This window comes from Bos indicus, chromosome 9 (genome assembly GCF_029378745.1).
Source record: "Bos indicus isolate NIAB-ARS_2022 breed Sahiwal x Tharparkar chromosome 9, NIAB-ARS_B.indTharparkar_mat_pri_1.0, whole genome shotgun sequence".
NCBI lineage: Eukaryota > Metazoa > Chordata > Mammalia > Artiodactyla > Bovidae > Bos > Bos indicus.
Genome location: NC_091768.1, coordinates 73,438,181 through 73,462,353, shown reverse-complemented (window position 1 = coordinate 73,462,353; position 24,173 = coordinate 73,438,181). Strand labels below are relative to the sequence as shown.

General features: G+C 38.3%; 1 protein-coding gene across 5 annotated transcripts in view; it reads right to left on the bottom strand.

The window, feature by feature from the left end:
* Positions 1 to 1,490: 1,490 nt before the first annotated feature.
* Positions 1,491 to 24,173, bottom strand: part of MYB (MYB proto-oncogene, transcription factor) — a 35,598-nt gene continuing 12,915 nt past the window's right edge. For 3 of the 5 annotated variants that reach the window (XM_019967473.2, XM_019967474.2, XM_070796214.1), the window contains exons 9-16: positions 23,154 to 23,408; positions 21,875 to 22,237; positions 20,254 to 20,396; positions 19,115 to 19,229; positions 18,898 to 19,023; positions 17,914 to 18,024; positions 14,489 to 14,596; positions 1,491 to 2,812 (exon numbers count right to left, since the gene is read on the bottom strand). In XM_019967473.2, the coding sequence (XP_019823032.1) occupies positions 2,696 to 2,812; positions 14,489 to 14,596; positions 17,914 to 18,024; positions 18,898 to 19,023; positions 19,115 to 19,229; positions 20,254 to 20,396; positions 21,875 to 22,237; positions 23,154 to 23,408 (1,338 nt within the window). In that variant the 3' untranslated portion in view covers positions 1,491 to 2,695. Of the gene's footprint in view, positions 2,813 to 3,392; positions 3,520 to 14,488; positions 14,597 to 17,913; positions 18,025 to 18,897; positions 19,024 to 19,114; positions 19,230 to 20,253; positions 20,397 to 21,874; positions 22,238 to 23,153; positions 23,409 to 24,173 lie in introns of all 5 variants that reach the window. The other 2 variants (XR_011568501.1, XM_019967475.2) reach the window with 2 other exon arrangements.

Sequence of the window (24,173 nt, the reverse complement as noted above, 5' to 3'; positions counted from 1 at the left end):
CCCTGGGATTCTTCAGGCAAGAACACTGGAGTGGGTTGCCATTTCCTTCTCCAATGCATGAAGGTGAAAAGTGAAAGTGAAGTCGCTCAGTCGTGTCCGACTCTTCACGACCCCATGGACTGCAGCCCACCAGGCTCCTCCATCCATGGGATTTTCCAGGCAAGAGTACTGGAGTGGGGTGCTGTCGCCTTCTCCAGCATCACTTCCTATGAAAACTCAAAATCTGAGCTGAAAAGGAGTGACTAAAGAAAACTGTAAGGAATCTGTATAAAAGGGATATTGTACCACAGTGAGAACACTGAGCTGAGAGATGGAAGCCAGTGGAAATTCATCCATAAAACAGGAAGTTGCCCAGAATGGATGACTCAGTTGGGTTGCCTTGTCCTTACCCCAACAGAAAAATGTCCTCTGGTTCTGCCCTAAGTGACTGACCAGCTTTTACATCCAGGTGCTCCCATGCCTTCTTGCTTCTGGCTGGTTCTACCAATGGGGACCCTTGGTAGAGAAGGGAGGGATGCGCTGTGCTGTGCTTAGTCACTCAGTCATGTCTGCCTTCATGGACTATAGTCTGCCAGGCTCCTCTATCCACGGGGATTCTCCAGGCAAGAATACTGGAGTGGGTTTCCATGTCCTCCTCCAGGGGATCTTCCCAACCCAGGGATTGAACCCAGGTCTCCTGCATTGCAGGCAGATTCTTTACCGTCTGAGCCACCAGGAAAGCCCAGGAATACTGGAGTGGGTAGCCTATCCCTTCGCCAGGGGAACTTCCTGACCCAGGAACTGAACCAGGGTCTCCTGCACTGCAGGTGGATTCTTTATCCGCTGAGCTACCAGGGAAGTCTGATGGGAGGGATATGGGGATGTAAAGTTAAGGCTTACCCTTGGCTCTCCTCCTGTGAGGATTCCAGAGGTCACTGCTCCTCTTAAAGGTTCCTGCTTACAGAAATTCCCTGGTGGTCCAGTGGTTAGGACTTTGTTTTTTCACTGCCAAGGGCCTGGGTTTGATCTCTGGTTGGGGAACCAAGATACCACATGCCATGTGATATGGCCAAATAAATAAGTAATACATTTTTTAAAAAGGGCTCCTGTTTTCCGTGACTCTCCCCCCCACATGACATCATCCTTCAGGCCTGCATTTGTGTGCAGGCCCTACCCTTGCTGTCCTCCTACCCACTGCCCACATCCATGGTATTGGTACCTTTGTAAATGAACTCTCTTTGCCTTATCCCAATTTAAATGCTTCTGGAACCTTGACTGATTCTAGAAGATTCTGAACTAGATTCTGGAAGATTCCTCCTAGCTGTCATTCTGCACATGATTATCTGTGAACTAACTTGGCTTGCCTGTTCTTTCTCCAAAGTTACAATTCTTGAATTCTTCAAGTTCAGAGGGTATGCCAATTATTAACAGAGGAAAGTGCTCTGCGTTCACTTCATTTTCCTAAAAGTGTAACTACTGTCCACAATCAAAAGTAAGACAGAAGTCAAAAGTAAGTAAAATAAGGGCACAGCTTTATTTCACTACAAGGCAGTAAGTACACTGTCATATCAAAAGTTCAGTACCAGCCATCTTGCACCAAAGGTTCTTAAGGCAGCAACTGGCTATGGACTCCAGCTGCAAACACGTAGGTTTTGTGTGGCAGTTCTGAGACCATATAGTTAAGGACTTGGGGGAATGCTGATTAACACATAAGCCCTGAATTAAAGAACAGTCAGGCTGAACTCAAAACAAAACACAGGACATCAACAACACAGATCTCCCAATAAAGAAGTGCAATGCATCCTCTTATAAACCAACAAGAACAAAAAAAAAAAAAAACAAGAAACAACCACAAATGCAAAGTCTCCCAAATAAGTTTTCCAATGTATTACAAAAGGAAAAAAGTATATATATATATGTATATATATATATATATATAAAATAAAAAAGTTTGACAATACTAGTGCATAGTCAATTACCTAACACCAAGTTTCTTTTCTCTCCCTCCCAAGCACTACAGCCCTTCTGATACTAGCAGCATGTCTACAGGCTAAGTCCATAGCAGCAAAACACATTTTTTTTTCATTTGGCATGTACAAAATTAAATTACTGAATAAAAATATAATTTTTTATAAAACTATTTCATACAGTAATAATTTTTAAAGCAAGCTAACAACAACAAAAAAACTCTCATAAAATGGTTTGGTACAATAAACGTACCTCCAATGTTATTGACCATAAATGAGCATTTACAATATCGATTACTTATTCCACGGTGTGAAGCCAACATTTATAATAATGCATTGTGTTTAGTGATTGAAAAAAGTGAAATATTGGAGTACCTTTTTGTGTGTTAAATTTCAAAAACCTTATCACAGAAAAAATACTGGTCTGTTGGATCCTCTTAAAATACAGATAAATCATTTTATGTTTTTTTTTTTAAAAATCTGCCTTAAGATACTTAACCCCTGACTACAAACCATGACCTAATAATTTAGGTAAAACTGTTAAACATTAATTTTTTAAAAAATCCGTTTAGTTGGGTGAAATCTCATACGATTTCACCCACCTAAATGCACTTGGTGCTGCTCTCAACTGTTGTACCACAACAAAAATAGGCTCTTCTCCCATTCATGAAAAGTCTCATGTAGAGGAATGCTATATCCCAAGTCAACTTGAAGTGTTCTGAAAACCATAATGCTTGTCTGCAAACGTCTCACATGACCAGAGTCCGGGTTGAGAAGGCATTCACATATTTCCGAGACTGACCGGAAGCTGTCATCTGATCGTCTGTCTTCCCACAGGATGCAGATTCCCAGGCACCGTTACAAGGCTAACAGGGGAGGGGAGAGAGAGGGTAAGGGCAAGGTCAGACCGGGAAGCACACGCTTTAGCCCACGGGTGGACTCCCAACCCCACCTGGCCCAGCAGAAAAAAATGCTGACCTCCAGACAGCAAGCAGGAGACACAGGGGAGCCTTTGTCAGAGAAAACCTTCACTCTGATAACCAGGAATTCAGCATTCTTAAGTGATATTAATTATCAGAAATTGTTTGTCGTGAAGAGAGAAAACCCACTCCAAGCAGTATGATAAGATCCAGCTGTATCTTCATGTTTGAGTGCCTTTTGTCTATTAGCAGATTTTACAGACTTGAAGACAGGAATGAGTCCAGTCCCCCACATACCTAAGGTGAGCTGTGGGCATTTACTCTTTGAGCAAACTGGTGAGTACTTGAGCTGCCCACTGAATAAGCTCCCATAGGTGCTAGAATTGATCAACACTTACTAAACATTGTACATATTTTTAATCAAGTTAATTACATTTAAATTTAGTTATGAACATTTAAATGTATCAACTAAAATGGATATTGATCAATACCAATTAATTAATATCTATTTATTAGAATAGCTTACTTTTTAAAGATGCATTGAAAGATACAGGATGGAACTAATATCTCACAGGCAGCATCCGGATCCAGATTCTTCACACATATGATCTCATTTACACAGCACAGCCACCCTGGGTGGGGGTTCATTCTCTCTTTAATTGAGCAGGAAATGGAGACTCAGAAAGTGCAGAAAACTTGCCCAAAGCCAATCTATGGGGAAGTTGTGGAATGGTTTTGAACCTGTGTCTGTCTTCTGCCTAGCCCCAGCTCCTACCTGCCCTCCATGCGTGAGTGTTTAGTCATGTCCGACTCCTTTTCACCCCATGGACTGTAGCCCACAGGGGTCCTCTATCCATGGGACTTTTCCAGCAAGAATACTGTAGTGGATTGCCATTTCCTCCTCCAGAGGATCTTTCCGACCTAGGGATCTAACCCCGGTCTCCTGCGTCTCCTGCATCCTAGGCAGATTCTGCGTCTCCTGCATCCTAGGCAGATTCTTTACTGCTGAGCCACCAAGGAAGCCACCTGCCCTCCATGTTGCTTCAAACCAAAATATGTAATATTTGTACAAGGCCTGCTCTTTACAGCATTAAGTTTGCCCTACTTAGCTCCCAAGAGTATTGAAGATGCTTACAAAATGAATATAAATGAACAGAATTTAAAACATAGATAAGGGTAGGTCACCAAGAAATGTGGAAAAAATAAACAATACAAAGATGAGGTGCGATTTCGATTCAAAATACTTGCCATGAACCAAAATGCACCAAGATGTAAATCTCAAAACTAACTCTGAGCTCTCTAGCAGTCAATCCAAAGAGGGAAACAGAAACATAAGCAGTTGTAAGATTTGCTGTCTATAAGCTCAAAAGTGTGGTTTAGAAAAAGCGCAGCTATTCCTAGTATTTATATCCAAGTGGGATGTGTCTCATGGACAGAAGAATAAGAAAAGAAAGCCCTCTGCTCTTTAGAGCCTCAAGTGTCCCTCAGGACAGTGGTCCCTAGCCTTTTTGGCACCAGGGATTGGTTTCGTGGAAGACAATTTTCCATGGACCATGGGCGGGGGGATGGTTTAGGGATAATTCAAGCGCATAACATTTAATGTGCACTTTACTTCTATTATTACAACAGCTCCACCTGAGGTCATCAAGCACGAGATCCCGGAGGTAGAGACCCCTGCTTAAGAGACAAAACAAACACCTGACACCAGTGAAGTGATGACAGGCAGATGAAAGGTCTGTGGTGCCACAGCCAGATGAAGAGGAGATAGGACGCCAAGGAACAGCCAGGGCCATGCTCTAGGCAAAGGGCATGAATAGGCGGGATTGAGATCGACAGGTGGTGAAGAGGATAACCCAGGTGGCAAAATAACATGAAAGAGTCAGGAAGCTGCAATTTGTACATTGCTTGTGGGAGGGACTGGGAGACGGAGACGAAGGAATAAGTGGATTAAACATGAGTACCACTCATGTTTCTAAGTATTTTGCATGTATCATCTCATTTAATTCTCAAAAACACCTGTGGATTAGGTAAGGCTCATTACATCTGTTTTACAGAGCAGGCAATTTTCCAGGAAGAGAGAACTTAGGCAACATCCTTAAAGTCATCCAGCTAAGAAGTGATGAAGTAGGAATGCGAATCCAGGCTCTAATGAGTATAAGTTGCTGTTTCCTTTAGAGTTCTTATGAGTGGGAATTGTGTGGTCTGGTCAGCAGGGAATGCAGGAAGAAACACTGAGAGGAGGTGTTAAAGTCATCAGACTATTTAACAGAGAGGTAGGATAATTCTGAATGAACATGGTATTTGTATGGTGATGGGACTTCTTTGCCTAGGGTCTGGAACAAAGTTTCAGCGACATAAGATTTACAGTGCCATGTTTCTAACTTGTAAACTTTCACAGGACACAAACTAGATTTCCCAGTTTCTGCCCAATCTGTTGTGCCACCTCACTGCCAACATAAAGGCACCATCCAAGTTTACACATGTTTACTCTCAAGGCTCAGAGGCTGAATACATAACTTGAAATACTACATAAGCAAGACTGATTATCATAATATTTTCCTGTAACTGTGAATCACAAAACGACAGGACAAAGATGACATCTGTTCTGAACTGACTTCTGATACTGAGTCACATTTAATGTTTTCTAAATAAAATCACCAGGGTAATTTAAGCATTCTATGATACAGTTCTGAATAAATGGTGTTTCTGTAGTTTGACTCATTGGAAAAGACCCTGATGCTAGGAAAGACCGAAGGCAAAAGAAGCGGGCAACAGAGGATGAGATGGTTAGATAGCATCACTGACTCAATGGACATGAATTTGAGCAAACTCCAGGAGACAGTGAAGGACAGAGGAGCCTGGTGTGCTGCAGTCAGTGGGGCTGCAAAGAGTCGGACATGACTTAGTGACTAAACAACAAGGAACTCGAGTTTGAAGGAAGTGGATTAAATATACATATCTCTCTGGTGTAAATCTGTCCATTCAAATCCCATATTTTAGTTTAGCTGACTGCTCACATGTTGTTGCTAACATTTTTCAGTGCAGTACTGGAACACCAAAATGACACAAGAAACCCAATTAACAAAATAAAATTTAATGGAATCATTGTAATTATTGAGCTTGTGTTTGTAGTGACACGCATAGAACATATATGATAATGTGACATATAACAACAATGTGACATCATAACATATGACAATGTGACATAAAATAACAACATGACATATAATGACTACCATTTGAGAGTGAATAATTAAAGATGATGGCTATCCACCATGAGTATTATGCAGGGCTTAGAATCGATGATGTACACAGAACAAAGAACATTGATCATAAAATCAGATGACTAAAAATGATGCAGAATATTTTAATATACTAATCTTATATGTAAACATAAAATAAAGATACACACAAAACTCAAAAATGTATGTTTTGAAAGAATGTTGTTGTTGTTGTATTAGTCACTCAGTCGTGTCTGACTCTTTGTGACCCCACAGACTGTAGCCCGCCAGGCTTCTCTGTCCATGGAACTCTCCAGGCAAGAATACTGGAGTGGATTGCCATTCCCTTCTCCAGAGGAACTTCCCAACCCAGGGACTGAACCCTGGTCTCCTCCCTCACAGGCAGATTCTTTACCATTTGAGCTACAGGGAAGTCCCTTTTGAAAGAATACAGACAAACAAATGAGAGGGAAAGGAGAATAAAAGTGAAAATGGAGGTAAAAGTGAGGAGCAAGGAAGAAAGGATTGTTCATGTTTTTCTCTAGCTAAAAATTTTTCTACTTAGCTATGCTTCAATTAATACAGAATAAGTTTCTACATTAAATGAAATTAAGTATCTTAAAGTACCATATTAAAAGAATCTTATGCTTGCTTTTAGACTTTCCAGGTTGGCTGCATGGTAAAGAATCTGCCTGCCAATGCAGGAGACATGGGTTCAATCCTTGGGTTGGGAAGATCCCCTGTAGACGGAAATGGCAACCCACTCTAATATTCTTGCCTGGGAAATCCAGTGGACAGAGAAGCCTGGCAGGCTACAATCCATGGGCTGGCAAAGAGTTGGATATGACTTAGCGACTAAATAACAACATGCTTGCTTTTACAATGTCTCTTAGTAAAAGTCAAGTTCTGACCTTTGACAATCTGATACTTAATTCAGAATTCCCAATGTCTGTTCAGGAAAATCTAATACAATTATCACCCCCTAGTACATTTTCAACTTGAATGTCGTGTTTTGTTGGATCTCCCAGATGGCTCATCATTTTATTCATGTTTGGCTCTTCCTCCAGGACCAGATATTTAAAACAAGATCAATACAAAGAATGTACCCTATATTTTAAATTAATTTTTTGAAAAAAATTCAATCAGCCTCTCCCAAGTAGAGATGAAATTTATGAAGAAATAAATCAAGTTAACTGAAATATCCAAATTTCAGAAAGCAGAGCATTTCAGGGGCACCTAAGTCCTGAGGCTCATAGCCTAGAGCAGACAAGATGACTTGCAACACCTAAATCTCCCAGTGTAGACAGACACCAGGACACAGTACCCACTCTGTGCAAGAAAAACAGACCGGAACAAAAAGGCGAGCACATTCAGTGGACAGCTCCTTTTCTGCATCATGAAAGTATAAAGCTAATACTTTTTGCAACCATGAATGGAAAAACTGGTCAGAGCAATCACAAACCTACTTCACGAAAGCAAAGTAAGAGCAGAAGGTCAAGTACTGGGTAAGAAAAGAAATGTTGAAGTCCACCACCCAAAAGGGCAGCTGCCCCTTCTTGCGATTTCTTTCTCCCTCCTTACCTTGAAGCCTTGGGGTCCTAGGCCAACTTTTCAAGCAGACAGAATAGTTTTGACAAAGGAAGATTAAATGTCTTCATGCTAGAAGGATTTTTTTTTTTTAATACTGTCAAATAGATCCTTGTGCATCCTCCTTATTCCCTCTCCTTAAATGTTAGTTTCACTTACACTAAAGAATTGGTAAGAATTTCTGCACATGAATCCTTGTTAAATGACTAACCCATGGTGCTGTTGCAGACATGTCACTAGACCCTAATTCATTTCAAAGTTAATAATCTTGCCACACATCCTCCTCCTCTTGCTCGCGAGTCATCTTACTTATCCACAATGTACCTTTGATCGCCCCTGGGCAGAGATGAACTGTAAACAGACTGTCAGAGCTCTAACTGGGATATCCTGCTGAAGCACTTTAAATAAATACTCTGATCCTCAGCAGAAAACAGAAGAAATCAAATGAGATAAAACCATGTCCACAGGTGATTTTCTGTCGGAATTAGATTATCTTCATATTTTTCACTAAGAATATGAATGGTTTTTTTCATCACGCTAAACAAGAACCACTATTGTGACATTCATAGAGCAACTTCACACGATAACTGCTGATATCAACAGCCGTGGCAGGGTATGCGCTGTTCAATTTACAAAGCCCTTAAGAAACTTGTGGAAGTCATAAAAGAATGATTTTGTAAAACCAAAGCAACTTATGAGATGGTTTTACATTTCTCTGTTTCATTTTTTTAAATAATAGCAGACATAGATGGTGTCCAAAAGACTTAAGAATTATTTGATTTTTCCATTTAATCTATCCATAGAAAAGACTTTTAAAATGAAAGTGAAGTGAAAGTCACTCAGTTGTGTCTGACTCTTTGCGACTCCATGGACTATACAGTCCATGGAATTCTCTAGGCCAGGATACTGGAGTGGGCAGCCTTTCCCTTCTCCAGGGGATCTTTCCAACCAGGGATCAAACCCAGGTCTCTTGCCTTGCAGGAGGATTCTTTACCAACTGAGCTATCATGGAAGCCACAGAATTAAAATTCTAAAAATCAGAACTCATTCTCAAAGAGGCATCTTTTAAAATGTATTCGTTATAAGAGATAATGTAGAAATCTTTAGTTGTATCTTGAAAGTCAAGAATAAACCTGAGACGAAGGGTCACTGAGGTAAGGTTAGTTTATCAAACTTTTCCTATGCATAAATGCTGCCAAAACAATCAAATGTGCCCAACTCCAGGACTGATAATTTTTCATAGAAAAGAGCCCTAAAAGTTAAAGGATCAAAGGTGCAGATGGTGCTGGGGGGTGCCCCATCCACATGCTTCCACATGCCACCCAGACCTAAGTTAACAATTACTACAAAGAATGGTCTTTCTCCAAATTTGGAGTTCGTCCCCAGTGTCTCTAGGGATCTTTTCATCTTACTTGTTGATAGATTTTCCAACAGTTTTAATCACATAACCTCAGGTGTCACAATTTTTTGGAAGAAAACCTCTTTCCTTAGTAACGTATTCGTTTTAACTATTAAGATTAAAGCAAATGCCAATTAAAGCAATTATACCTTTGTTAGCCCAAGGAAAATCCAATATCACAGTGTTTACCAAACCCAACCAAACAAAAAAAATCCAGGTCTTGTACTCTCTGGGGTAGGGCACTCTGAATTTGAGCTCAACTTTCCTTCCTCACTCATTTAGCCTTTCCAGTTCATCCCAAAACTCTACGTGGCAAAGTTATTTTATAAGATATATTGAAAGCAGGCTGCTGCAATATTACTAACAGCTATATGAAACCTTGCCAGGGCAAGTGGAAAAAAAGTGACCCAAGGGAGAACTAAGTGAACACAGAGGTATCCAGGGAAGCAGGTCAACAATAGCATACCAACACTAAGAAATGCCTGGAAAGATCGATGTCACACGGAGACGGACTGTTTCTCTGTCTGTTGACATGCCAACAAGGGCAGCAGAAAAATAGAGAAGACCAGTAAATCAGTTGTTTGATCTCCATAATACCGAAGAGATCTGACTAACTTTTTTTCAGGAATCAGTTGAATCAGCAATCTCTTTTGGTGACCCACTGACACAGTTCTGCCAGAGTGGAAGAAGGAATGAGAAAGAACATGTGAGAGGAAATAATACACCTCAGTGCAAGTGGACCTGCTGTTGGTGAAGCCTCCTTGCGTACGTTTCTAAGGACAGGGACTATCTAAAATAGGTACCACCAATGCATACTGGTAAGTGTGCTGTCATTTTGAAAGTAACACTATATCCACTTGACCTTCACAGCAACCCTGTATGATACACATGGAGGACAAACTACAGTCCCCAATATACAGATGAGCATTTTTTTTAAGAAGTTAATGAATTAAAAACATGCAATTAGAAATTGGGGAAGTCTGGATTAGAACCCAAGAGCCTGTTGTGTGCATGCTAGTGCATTATACTTCTTAGCCATGCCAATCAAGCAAAAGGGTTTGCCTCACTGAAAAATTCATAAACAATTCATATGAAGTTAGGAGCAATCCAAAGCACATGGAACTGGAAAAGTGAGTTTCAGCTGCTTGCAATAATACTCTAAGATTCTTTGATACTGTGCAAATGTGTTTAAGTATTAATAGCTTGAGAAATTTACTTAAATTCACTTTTAAAAAAGTAAGGCGAAGACAAGCCAAGTCAGGAAATTAAAATTTAAGGCTGTCACTCTGTGGTTACAAAAAAGAGGAAAGAGAGTGAGTAAAAAGCATATGAACACATCTTTTACATTTGGGTTTTAAACAGGAATAAAAGAAAATTATAATTTAAGAGAAAAATACACAAGTTCAGAGGCTTTTAACTTAAGTGTAGTTTCAGATCTACCAATGAAAATGTTTACCTTAGGAAATGTTTATTAGCAAAATGTATTTATTTCAAAATGTAAAGCAAATCGAAAGCACAGGCAGCTCTTTTCTCCTTACTGAGGGAGTTCTGTGCATGGCGCGTGCGTGCGTGTGTGTGTGTCTGTGTCTGTCTGTCTGTCTGTCTGTATGCCAGTCTTGGGCTCTTTCAGAGTAACTTTCAAACAGCAGGATCCAGAAGGGTTCCACAGTGAACCTGCCTTTTCCATCCCAAACTGCAAGTATTCTAAGCTGAATATCTATTTCCTCATTTGTGATCATTGTATAAGCTTCTAGACTCCATTCTCTACTACCATACAACATGGAGAAAATGGCACATATTCTGAAATCTCACATATTCTGAGCTACCTGAAAGACACAAATATCAAAAAAGTCTCAGAACATTTTTATTATGAGTCCTGTCCCTGTTTGTTTTTAAAGTTAAGGAAACTAAAAAAAAGAAGAAGAAATCCAACTATACTATTTTGCAGCTGCTGCAAATTCCTTTTAAAAAAAGATCAAGCATAAATAATTTCAAAAACAAATATAACATTATTTGTGTATAATGGCTTATACTTGCCTCTAAACATTATAGCTTATGGACTAGGGAATACATGGAAAGCTCAAGCTATTAACATATGTTAATGCCCATGTGTTATGTGGCATAACACATAATACGCCACATAACACATGGGCATATCTAGCAGCCTGAGTTTGGTCTCTACATACCATTTCCCACTAAAAGATCACAGCACCTTGGGAAAATGGAGAGGAAGGAAATGTAGCTATTACATGTATTCATGTATAAGCAGGGCTTCCCAGGTGGCGCTAGTGGTAAAGAACCCTCCTGCCAATGCAAGAGACATAAGAGACACAGGTTCAATCCCTGGGTAAGGAAGATCCCCTGGAAGACAGCCTTGCAACCCCCTTCAGTATTCTTGCCTGGAGAATTCCACAGACAGAGGAGCCTGGAAGGTTACAGTCCATGAGGTCACAAAGAGTCGGACATGGCTGAAGTGAGCTAGTCGGACATGCATGCAGGCACATATGTATAAGCGTATGCATTTACATGTGCATTAGAATCTTAACTATAAAATCCCAATATTTGGGGCCTCAAAACAATAACTGCTCTATTTAAGGTGTTGTGGGTATAATTAAGCCAGGGATCATTAACACTGAAATGACAGGACACAGAACTGCACTGTTAGTGTAGTCTTCAATAAACTTTTCTTGTGCCTAAGCAAATGTATTTAGACAGTTAGATGGATAATCATTTGCAGTATTCAACTGACAAACATTTCATATTTTAGAAGTACCAGAATTTTAAAATATTTTAAGAGTCAAATTTAGTTGTTTTAATTAAATGCACTCTAACAAAATGTCTAGGTTGTTTGGATAAAATCCCATTTAACATTTGATATATTTATTAAAGGTACAAATTATAAAGTTTCTAGATTATATAAAGTACTCAAGTTGAATAGCCAGGTCATTTAACAAATGCACAATATGTTCAATAGTACCATGCATGAAAAATCTGTCCAATTAGGTCAAATTGAATTATCAATGGAAATATATGATAGATCATAATGGTTTTAACAAAAAGATTACCAAATTGCTTAAAAATCTATATAAATATTATTGAGTCAGGTTTATATGAAATATAGGCAATATATGCTTAAATATTTAGAATGACCTGATGCATTTTCTAATTTGAAACATTTTAGAAATCATATATTTCTATGGTATTAGAAGCTAGGTTTCCATGACACAAAATGAAGGAGATACTTGGTAGGTGCCGTTCACTCTTAAAATTAATTAGTTATCTATTATAGCAAGTTATTAAAATATATTTGAGTGGTGTACATCAGTAAAACCATATAGTGTATATGAAAGCATTGACTCCAAAATCAGCTTGTGGTGTCAATTCTTTAGGTGGGTGGAGTTGACAACTGTTACCTTCACCATTTGATGTATGTAGGTGGCTTAATCTCAGTATACAATGATAGAATCTGAAGAGTACCAAATATGACTCATTTGATATGCTAGAAAATATAGATTAATAAAAACAGAGCTACTACTTAATACTGAGCTTCAAGGATGAGGAATATTGGGTTGGCCAAGAAGTTTGCTTATAATATGTTATGGAAAAACCTGAATAAACCTTTTGGCCAACCCAATATTTTCATTAAATAAAATATAATGATAATAAAGTTCCATATTGATTATTTTGTTAATTCAATAGCATTAAAACATTTAAGGTAAGAATTAGCCAACCTATTTTTATAAACACTGATATTGTTGCCAAATTTTTATATATAATACATATTTGATATCTGTACTGTGTTTGGCTCAATATATTTTATATTTGCATAAAAGTTTAGATTTAGGTTTTGCTGAACACTATCTGGTTAGGCCAAAAGCTTTAGCATTTAGTTTTAGGGAAAGAACCAGGGGTTTTCAACTTCATAATGATAACTGTCTCCAAATATATTTACATGTTGCAATTTAGCACTCAGAATGCACTTTTTCTTACTACTATAAATATAAGTCAGATCCTAGCCTAGGTTACAAAATTACATAAAACAGCTTAATTAATGCACTAATAGCACTAGCCAAATCCTTATCCTCTGGAAACCCAGGGCCAAAAAATTCAGGGAGGAAGAAAGCAAGAAAAACAAACAAAAAAAGCGTTTTCATTCTGGATCTAGGAGCAGCTGTAGGTAAAATTTTGTAATGGGTGACCTTTGCATTCTTCTAATCTCCTTTCTGGGTCCCCCCTTATGCAGAGTTTGTTCTTTTCCTCATCTCCCAATTCTGTGCCATATTCTGAGACTTCTTCACACTTCTACCCAGGCCTGATCGACTCAGGAAAGACTCTGGATCCCCTCAAGGACCGTCTTTCCCTAGCCCACACTCCAGTCAGTGGTCACCTTTCATCAAAGCAGTTGGATCAGACAGAAGCCACAAGGAGAGCAATCTGATGGAATTAAGACACAAAGTGTGCCTACAGCCCTTCCAGCTGTATTTGCATTTCTTAAAAATAATGCGAAGTATCACAAATGCTTTCAAGGGGGGAGTGTTAAGATTCTCATAATTTGGAGAGTGCAGGCCTACCACAGTGACAAGAAAGCCCATCCAGGAACAGGACATTCTTTCAGATCATACCGTCTCACGTGGTGCCTTCCCTCACAGGACAAATATGACTTTTCACTTCCGAATCCAGGTTCTCTATATGCTCCAGGGTTTATGGTTTTTCCCTCAGTGTGGCAAGGGGGGGATGAAGGGGAGGGCTCTGCAGGTGACTGGGTATTGTATTATTTAATGTTGGGAACCGCTGTGAATAATTTAAGGGAGCAAATTTGCATTCTTATTTACATTTGGTTCAGGATTAATTTGGAATTTGTTGTATTTCATCAACATACACCTACTTCAGAAAAAGGGAAATCTCTTTTGATATTAAAACCCGAGAGCAGATGTTCAGCTAGAGATTAGCCACGTAACACTGACAGTTGACTTTCTCATTCTGATAGTCAAATACGTTGTAATTCTTTTCTAGCTATCTAATTTCAAACTTCTTTGAAAATCTAAACAAGGTCTGAGCTTTGATGGCTTAATGAGGGAACAAAAAAGTAAAAATTTTGAAACTAAAAGTAAACTGTATCAATTATTTAATAAAACCTTTAAAAGCAGAAGAAAGAGATACTGTTACATGTGATTAACAATCTTAGTCTCAGTCACAGTAAGAAATGCTTCACTTCATCATTCCTTGGAAGCTTGCTCTAATAAAAAAATTTTCAGTGAGTCTCATATGAGTGGCAACAAGGAATCTTAGGAGTCTTTTAGACATTGGGAATTATTTAAAAGCATCACTCCACTACATCTAAAATGTTTGTTTGTTTGTTTTTTAAAGTTTTATAGTGAATAACTTTTTAGATACCAATGCTGGAATAGTAATTACCTGCAAGGGACTTGCCAGGGACCTGCTTTTAGGTACTGTAAATGCTTTGAGAACATTGTCTTCATCTTCTGATACTGGCGTCATTAAAACGGAACTTGTAAGAATATTCTAAAGGAAAAGAGAATAATTTGAAATTGAAATGAGGTAGGATAATAAGGGGACTGACAGAATTCTAACACTTGAAAGAGTAGATTACTATGAGTTGACACACATTAGCAGGAAAAAAAATGCAGGTATCTGCCAGAAATTCTCTTCCCAATGAGCTAAATGGAGAACTCAACTGTACTAACCCTAATCCCACTGGCAAACATTACTAAAACAAAAAGCTTCGAGGTCCCACACAGTTCCAGGAATGAGGCAGTGCACTCAAAAACATCTGCTAAATGAGTTAATAAAGACACATCTTTAAAATGAAAGATTTACTAAGCTCTGGTGAGAGAACTGTTCATTTCACATAACGTTAAGAAATCTTTTTGAGTTACAGATTAATGGTAGTATAGTTTAAAGGTGAAAAGAATGGAATTTAGAACCAAAGTTCTAACCCAGAACCAATACTTATAGGCTATACAATTTTGAACAAGTGACTAAGCCTCCTCATGCCTCAGTTTCCCTACTAGTATAATGGAAATGACAATGTTACCAACCTTGTAGGGTACTTGTCAGGGTTAGATATCTGAGTTAATGCATCTAAAGCTCTGAGAATATTAATCACCACTTTGTACACACTGAAAAAATATTAGCAATTGCTATTACCTCTGATTCTTCATAAGAGAAAAGGGTAATCATTCACAAATTACAAACTTTTAAAATAATGGTTAACTAAGAGGAAAACAAAAAAGGAAAACAAAACAACAACTACCAAGCTATGAAAAGACACAGAAAACATTTAAGAGCATATTACTAAATGAAAGAAGCTAGTCAGGAAGCTTCATACTGTATGATTCCAATTATATAATATTATGCAAGATGCAAAACTGTAGACTAAAAAGACCAGTGGGTGCCAGAGCTGAGGGGGAGGGAAGGATAACTAGACAGAACATGGAGGACCTTCAGGGCTGTGAAACTACGTTCTATTATACTATAATGGTGAATAAACGTCAGTATGCTGCTGCTGCTGCTGCTGCTAAGTCATTTCAGTCGTGTCCGACTCTGTTCGATCCCATAGATGAAAGCCCACAGACAGAAGCCCAGCAGGCTACCCCGTCCCCGGGATTCTCCAGGCAAGAACACTGGAGTGGGTTGCCATTTCCTTCTCCAATGCATGAAAGTGAAAAGTGAAAGGGAAGTCGCTCAGTCGTGTCTGACTCTTAGCGACCCCATGGACTGCAGCCCACCAGGCTCCTCCGTCCATGGGGTTTTCCAGGCAAAAGTACTGGAGTGGGGTGCCATCGCCTTCTCCGTCATTTCAGTCGTGTCCAATTCTGTGCGACCCTATGGACTGTAGCCTTCCAGGTTCTTCTATCCATGGGATTCTCCAGGCAAGAATACTGGAGTGGGTTGCCATTTCCTTCTCCAGTGCATGAAAGTGAAAAGTGAAAGTGAAGTTGCTCAGTCATGTCCAACCCTTAGCGACCCCATGGACTGCAGCCCACCAGGCTCCTCTGTCCATGGGATTTTCCAGGCAAGAGTACTGGAGTCGGGTGCCATTGCCTTCTCCGAAACGTCAGTATAAATTTGTCCAAATACATAGAATGTTCGACACCAAGAGTGAACTCTAAGGTAAACTATGGGTTTAGGGTGACTATGTGTCAATGTGGGCTCATCAGTTGTAACAAATGTAACTCCCTGGTGGGTGATGTTGCTAAGGGAGAGGCTGTGCATATGTGAGGGTGAGGATACATGGAAAATCTCTGTATCTTTTGTTCAACTTTGCTACTAACTTAAGACTGCTCTGAAAAATAATCTGTTTTAAAAAATGGTTAAAAAATAGAATAAAATAAAAAATGGTTGTAACCAAAGCAATGCAACATTGTGTATGATAAAGGGCATTTACTACATACAAAGAGTAGGACAGGACTGAGCATGCATGCACATACTCAGATGCTACATAAAACCAAACAGGAGACAATTTACCAAGGAGGAAATAGAGGTATCCCCTGCTATTCAAAAGTTCACTTCACACCACTTCACTTTCATTAAAATCCTACATTAGTAGTTATTTTCATGAACGGCTAACCAATAGAAATCCAAAGAGAATTTTTGCTTTTGTTTTGCAGCCAACTATTATAAAGGCAGCACATACCCTGAGTAGTTAGAGTGGCACCACCAAGCTCCTTCCCCAGGCAGTACACTCAGCATCTCAGCACCAAGTGCTACAGTTTAGAACTGGTACGAGCATCTTCATCTCAATTTATTTATTTTTATTCATTTTTTTACTGAAGCATAGTTGCTTTAAAATATTATATTAGTTTCTGATGTACAACATGTATAACACTAGATATTTTTATACATTATACATCATACACAGTTATTACAAAATACTATCTTTCTTGTGCTACACATTGAAAGTGAAAAATGAAAGTGTTAGTCACTCAGTCATGTCCAACTCTTAGTGACCCCGTGGACTATAGCCCACCAGGCTCCTCTGTCCATGGGATTCTCCAGGTACTATACATTTTATCCTTGTAATATTTATAACTGGGAGTCTGTACCTCTTAAACCTCTTCACCTATTTCATCCTTTTCCCCACCCCTTTTCCCTCTGGCAACCACTAGCTTGTACTCTGTATCTGTGAGTCTGTTTCTATTTGTTTCTTTGTTTTGTTTTCTAAAATTCGATTTATTTTTTGCACCTGTTAGTAAGATAAGTCCTAAGGTAAACTACTTCTTTGCTTTATGGTGGCTCAGTGGTAAAGAATCTGCATGCCATGCAGGAGACCTGGGTTCAGTCCCTGGGTTGGGAAGATCCCTTGGAGAAGGAAATGGCCACCCACTCCAGTATTCTTGGCTGGGAAATCCCATAGATAGAGGAGCCTGGAGGACTAAAGTCCATATGGTCACCAGAGTCAGACATGACTTTGTGACTGAACCACCACCAAAGGTTTCACAGGAATGCTCTACTTTCAGATAGTAGGAGAAACTTGTACTCCTTTTAGAAGAAAAATAAGTAAATTAAAAGATAATGTAAAAATTAGCATTGTTTTCATGAAAATATGTATTTCCATGCCGTAGATTTTTTAAGTGGCCAGGACTCTCAAGTCATGAGTGAATAAACAACAAGCAAGTCTGCAGCAGAACAGAATCAATTTCCAACACATGAACAAAATCTCACCATATATTCAACATTAATGATCATAAGAAAATAATCATGTGAGAGAATATTGAGAAGTATGATGCACAAAAGAGTGCCAAAACCACAATGGCCCCACATGCCACACACAGAATTCTGTGAGCCACCAACATCTTATAACACGGGCGTGTACTTACTGGCATGTCTGCCACAGGTGATGCCTGTGTGAACAGCTGAGTGTTCAGACTATCCCCTTCCCAGTGGTTTGAGCAGAAGAAGTTTCCTGCTTTATCAGTTGGAGATTCCACCTAAAAGCAAACAGGAAGTGCTTTGTTGTTTCTAGAGCTAGAACTTCCCAAGAAACAGTTACATTCAAGAGTCAATTTCCCTAAGATGAATAAAGTCTGAGGATCTAACGCCTAAGGTAGTGAGTATAGCTGATAATACAATATTGTATAGTTGACATTTGCTAAGAGTAGAACTTAATTAAATGTTATCACTGGAAAAAAGGTAACTATGTGAGGTAATAGATATATGTTAACTAATTCAATGGGGGAGAATCCTTTCACAAAGTACATGTATATCAACACATCACATTGTATACTTTAAATGTCTTATCATTTTATTTGTCAATTATATCTCAGTAAAGCTGAAGAAAAAGTCAGTCTCTGGCCAATCTCTCAACCTCTTATCCTTATATGAAAATAAATTCAAAAGGCCCGGTATCTAAGCTGCTGGAAATGCTTCTTGACACCAAGCTAAAACTTTGATCTTGGCAAGTTAGATTTCCTTTCTTTTACACTATGAATTAAAGAAACCGTTATTTTATTAGTTTCATTTCTCCATGATATCCAACAATTAAACATCTATGTATCAGTCAGTCATCTATCCATCTTTATATCAGTGATTTTAAAAAGTACAATACAAAGCTGCTTCCTTCTCTTTCCTCTATACTTTCTAGCATCTTCTCTGTTCAAACAGGAAGGAAATAGAAGTGGCCTGGCTTCCCAATTACAAGGTGGCATGCATATGCTGCCAAGCCTGGCTGTATCTCTTAACAGCATCTTATATGAAAATATTGTATGAAACATGGTATTACACAGTGCCCACGCCAGACAATCAAGCTGCCCACAAGGAACAAAGGCAGCAGCGTTGTTCTTTTCAAAGGATCCCATGTTTACCTCTTGTTTAATCTTCTTCAGTAAAGGTTGTCCATTTTCTTGAAACTCAGCAACAATCCCAGATTCATCAGATTCCTGTTTGATCACATCCTGTAGGTCTTCTACTAGATGAGATGGTGTCTGAGGCTGAAGGAAAAATTGGGTACATTTGCATTAGAGGAGATTTTCTATCTGTATTAATACACCAACTAAACCCAAGAAATTTACTAGAACTTACTAGCATCTTCAGGGGACCATATTTAATTTCTTGAGCTGTGAGTGCATGTTTGAATGGTGTAGGAGTTCTTGGAGAGCTTTCTAGAATTGACCTTTTGATAGCTGGAGTTCTGAAGCTTTAAAAAGAAAACAAGAATTGGTTCAATATGAAAGATCATATGTCCCTTATGTTTCTCTACCTATTAAATGTAATATTCTTCTACTAAATACAATAAACTCTTATTGATATAGAATAGGGTATGCTGATGGATCAGGTATGTATTATTAAGGAAAAGATAATATGTCTATCGTGTATTTCCAAATATTTCAAACTACCATACCCCAAAACTAAGAGCATTAAAATATTTCTCATCTTTCTTTAACCATTCTGAAAATACATGTAGTGACTCTAAGCCTTTAAAATGAACACAAGCATTATGAAGATCTGATGTCATTTACAAATCAAGTTTATCTATTATCTTTTATCTATCCACAACAGAAAACATGCTAACCTCTGAAAACTAAAAGGTTTTTAAAACTGTTTTTAAAATGTATTTATGGTATAAGAAATAATAAAATTGCATTTTTAAAAGGCTTATTACAATTCATATTGATGTTGTCTGGCATTTTTTTTGAATTGGTTAAGCTTTTATTGAATATAAAAAATAGCTTAATCATTCCTTGGCTTTTAATCATATACTTTTCCTGGGGATGGCAAAACAGGTCCAATCGATAGATAAATTTCAGAAAGAAAAAATAAGATTTAAAAATATAAACTAAGTAAAGAACCATACTTATTCGTATTCCAAAGTTTATAATTAGAGAGGAAAGGATGTTGAAAATCTTGTTTTCAATGAAAAAGACTTACTGAACAAACAGAAAAACTGAATGGAAAAGTTATGTTAAACCTTCCTCTAGATATATAGGAAATTGTGAAGTGAACTACAAAAGATAGTTTATTCTCCCCCACTTCCACCTCTAGGTAGCTCTAACAGGCCCAGGACAGACATATTCAATGTGGAAATACACATGATTATGTACATAAAAGTGGATCAGTAAAATTATACACATATAAGTAGATCAGACACTTGGGGACTATTTTCTATTAATTAACTATAAGTAAATAAAATAAATAATTTTTTTCTTGAAACAAGGACTTACATAGTATTTTCCTTTTGAATTTTCACAGTCTGGTCTCTATGAAATGGAGTTGTAACAGTCAATTTGTGACCATTTAGTGGGGTGGAAGTTAAAGAAGGCATTTCCAAGTCTAAGTTTTCATGGTTATTGGAAGTATTTAAGAACTAAATATGAGAAGAAAGAAAAAAATACTTAAGTTAAACAGTGATTCTTTACTCAGCCCAATTTAAAAATTGATGTTAACAAATAGGTATGTTTTACTGACCCACTATATGAAATAATGATGTTAACAAGCACACAGTGTTTTATTTCAATTTTGCACCCAAGATTTGGAATATGATTTCCAAAAAAAACTTGTAAAATCCTAAGAAAACATTCTCAATAAATGACACCTGTCATTAAAAGAATGAGATGCACTTTTTATTAATGTTAAAAGTGTGGAAGTGACATCTTTTGGAAAGTAATCATTGTTTTTCTTTCATACTTTTTTTTCTCTTTAGTCATCTAGGAAACATCATTGTATAAAATTGACATTATGTGGAAAATTCTTGAGTAATAACCTGTATCTCTCAAAATACTGATGTTCTGGGAAAGTAATAGGTGTTCCTCAAATGGTTTCAAGGTAAAACAAATTTGGAAAACATATTTCAATCTCTTGGAAATTCACAATGCACATTAGTGTATTTAAAACTTTGAGAGATCCTGCAGTAAAGAAACTGCCTTAATTTTGTTCAATTCAGTGTTTCCCAAACTTATATACTTGTATATTTAGGTATTTTTCTGGAATATCATTAAAGTCTTACAGAACTAATATACTCCAGAACAGAATTTGGAAAATACAAGTGAAAAATAAGATTGGTTTTTTAGTGGGCATATCATTTGCTCACACTTAGAGTTGTTCTTAAAACAGACTCAACAGACATAACTGGAAAAATGTTTTAAAGTGCCAAATTAACTTCAAATGTTTACATAATTAAGGAACAAATCTTTGATAAGAATGATAATTTCTATGCCTTAAAAATCTATATGAAGTAAGAACATTCATTGGCAAAAAAAAAAAAAAGTGCTAGTAAAATCTTATGGCATGACTCAGAAGAGCCAATGTTGAGAAAGTGAAATTAAAACGTACGTTATTTTTCTTAAGCATTTGTTCCTCATTTTCTTCCAAAATTTTTTCACTTAAAGATGGATTGGAACCTTTAAATCGTCTAGTTGCACTTCAAATGTTATCTAAACATTTGGTCCCCTTCTCCCCTGGGTCAGTGAATCATGTAATAATAAGTGAACAAAGAGATAGAAAATCTGTTAAAGTTTTTAAAGGGAGGGAAGGGATGGGAGACAAGGAAGAAATAGAAATGTTAAACTCCAGTGTGGAAGGAAATAAATGCACATCCCATGCAACTAACCATCCTTCAAATCACCAGAAGGTCAGAGAGAGATTATGACAAAATCATCAGTCAGTCTACAGACAGCCTAAACTCTCGGAGGCAGTATGACTTAGCAATAGCTAGAGGCAACAATGGAACGAAATCAGTGAAGACAACAGTAATTAGTCATTTGTTCCAAAGGATTAGTTTCTAGATTATTAAGGCTCAGGTGTCTGTTGAAAATTAGTAACAGCTGTGCAAAAATTGTGCTCTACCTGCGAGGGGGAGAATGGTAGGCTTTTGACAGGGGAACGCTTGGGAGTTGAACTGCTGACGTCAGCAAGTATCAAGGAACTAGAGTGTCCGGTGGCTACGGGGCTGGCCTGGCCCCGCTTTTTTCGAAGGATGACCCGTGGAATTGTGCTGAGCCTCACAGGAGGGAAGGGCTTGGGCAGGTCAAGTGAACCCTCACTCAACTTGCGTCTGTTCGCCCTCGTGCTAGGCTCTCCTGCAGGTCTATTCACACTGCCCTCTCTCTGCTGAAGCTGGAGGGCTTTGCCTGCATCGTGTTGGCTAGGTGAAAAATCTGCTTCTTCAAAGAATTCAAAACTGCTGAGATCACCCCACGATGAAGCATCCTGAAACAATGTGGGAGGCACAGAACTTTGAGACAGTGTGTGCATGGTGTGTGCCATCACCTGTAACACAGCACTGAGAAAGATGCTGAATGCAAAGAAAACACCTGGCCCCCTTGCTAGACTTCCTGTGAAACAGCCTGGAGACTGAAACAGTTATTCTGGCACAGGGCACGGTGTGTCTCCCATCCTGCCTCGAGGCTGGCCCTCCTGGGAGCTGCAGGAAGCTCCCAGTACTCTATCATTTGCATGCAGTTCAAAGCAAAAAGAAAAGCTCTTGGGTGGCACATCTTGGCAATGTTCATCCTCTGTCTGATGGGGATGCAATAAATGCTTTTTAATCAACTGGGAAACAAAGAAAATGAATTGTCAGCTTTTCTGATGCTGAATTCAAGTTTGTTTCACCGGAGATGGTTTGTGTCAGTGAACTAGTTGGGACCAGCAATCAATAATCAATGTTTGTGGAGAAAGCCATGTCCGCCAATGAACTTATTACCACTTCAAATACATTGGAAGACTGCTTTAAGTTCTAAGTATTTCTTAACATAATTCTTAATGAGCTATCCAAAAGCAAAGCACAGTTCTGGGAAAACACAAAGGAATAAACAAAAGTTAAAAAAAAAAAAGGTTTAAAATAATCCAAATATTCCTATAGCCCAAGCTCTACTTAAAGGTCATTGACTCTACTATTTTTATAAATATGCATTTTGAAGGAAATGTGTGAAAAGCTACCTTTTATGTGGGTAGCCTAAGAAATCAGATATTGAAGAAACACACGAAAACTAAAGTCACACTTATATGTTTACATTACTATATGCTAATAATACAATATTCACTACAGAAAATGGCCACGATTTGAGAAGTGGGTTTCCTAATTCCTCTTCCCAAAATGTTAACTTGCCTTAAAAATTCTACTTACAGAATCTATAAATTGAAGTGTTTCTGCAAATTCTAAGAGGTTCTTAACATTGTCCAGGATGGTGCTTTGGTGGAAGATCATGCACCTGGCAGGAGAGGCACTTTCTTCAGGTAGGGAGCCGGGATCCGCGGGCAGAGATGGAGTGGAGTGGTGCTCTTCCAAACAGGAAACAGGTGCACTGTCTCCATGAGGTCTGGTGTGGTCGGCAATGGTGGTGCTGTGCCACCCGGGGTAGCTGCATGTGTGGTTCTGTGTCTAAGGAGGGGGGTGGGGGAATAAAGAAAGAGCAGGGAGAAGAAAGGGAGAAGGAACTTAGCAATGAAGTTGCATAAGGTATCAGATGCTGTTAGAGGAAAGATAAAAGCCATTGCATCATCCAGAACTTGCGCCTATGAAACAGTTGTCAAGATGTTTCCTTTTATCAATGCAAGACCCCACTTTTTAGTAGTGGTATATAGCCTGTCATCTATGGATGACCTTCACTGCCATCATTTTGTTAAAATTGCAAACAGAGGAACTCTGTTACAAGGAACAACTCTCACATGGAATGTCTTAAAGATCTACTTGAACATAATTTCCAAAAGGACCATAAATGTTTGTTGTGAATTAAGTGGGCTGTTATTCTCACCCTAACCTACACAAGGGCTGGAAGATTCAAAAGTTAGAGTTTCTTTTATCTGTGTATATTCTTGTGTCTTCTATTCCTTTTTAATGCTACAGATTGCACTGATGCAGTAAAGAGCTGCCAAATCAACGTGGTTACAAAAGCAGAAGAGCAAATTAACAGAAGTCTCCTTTCAGCATGACCACGCAACAGGAGAAATTGCAAAACATTAACTAAAGTTAAAAAGTGGTCGAACTATCAAAGGCACATAATCATTTTATTATTTAACCAAAAAGAAATCTACTCCTGAGGATACCTACTGGGTATCGTATCTTTTATTCTCTTTGTTGGTTAACTACATATGTTACAAAGTACAAGCTGCTTTCCCAGTTTGTCGTCCAGTCACTAGAAAAGAT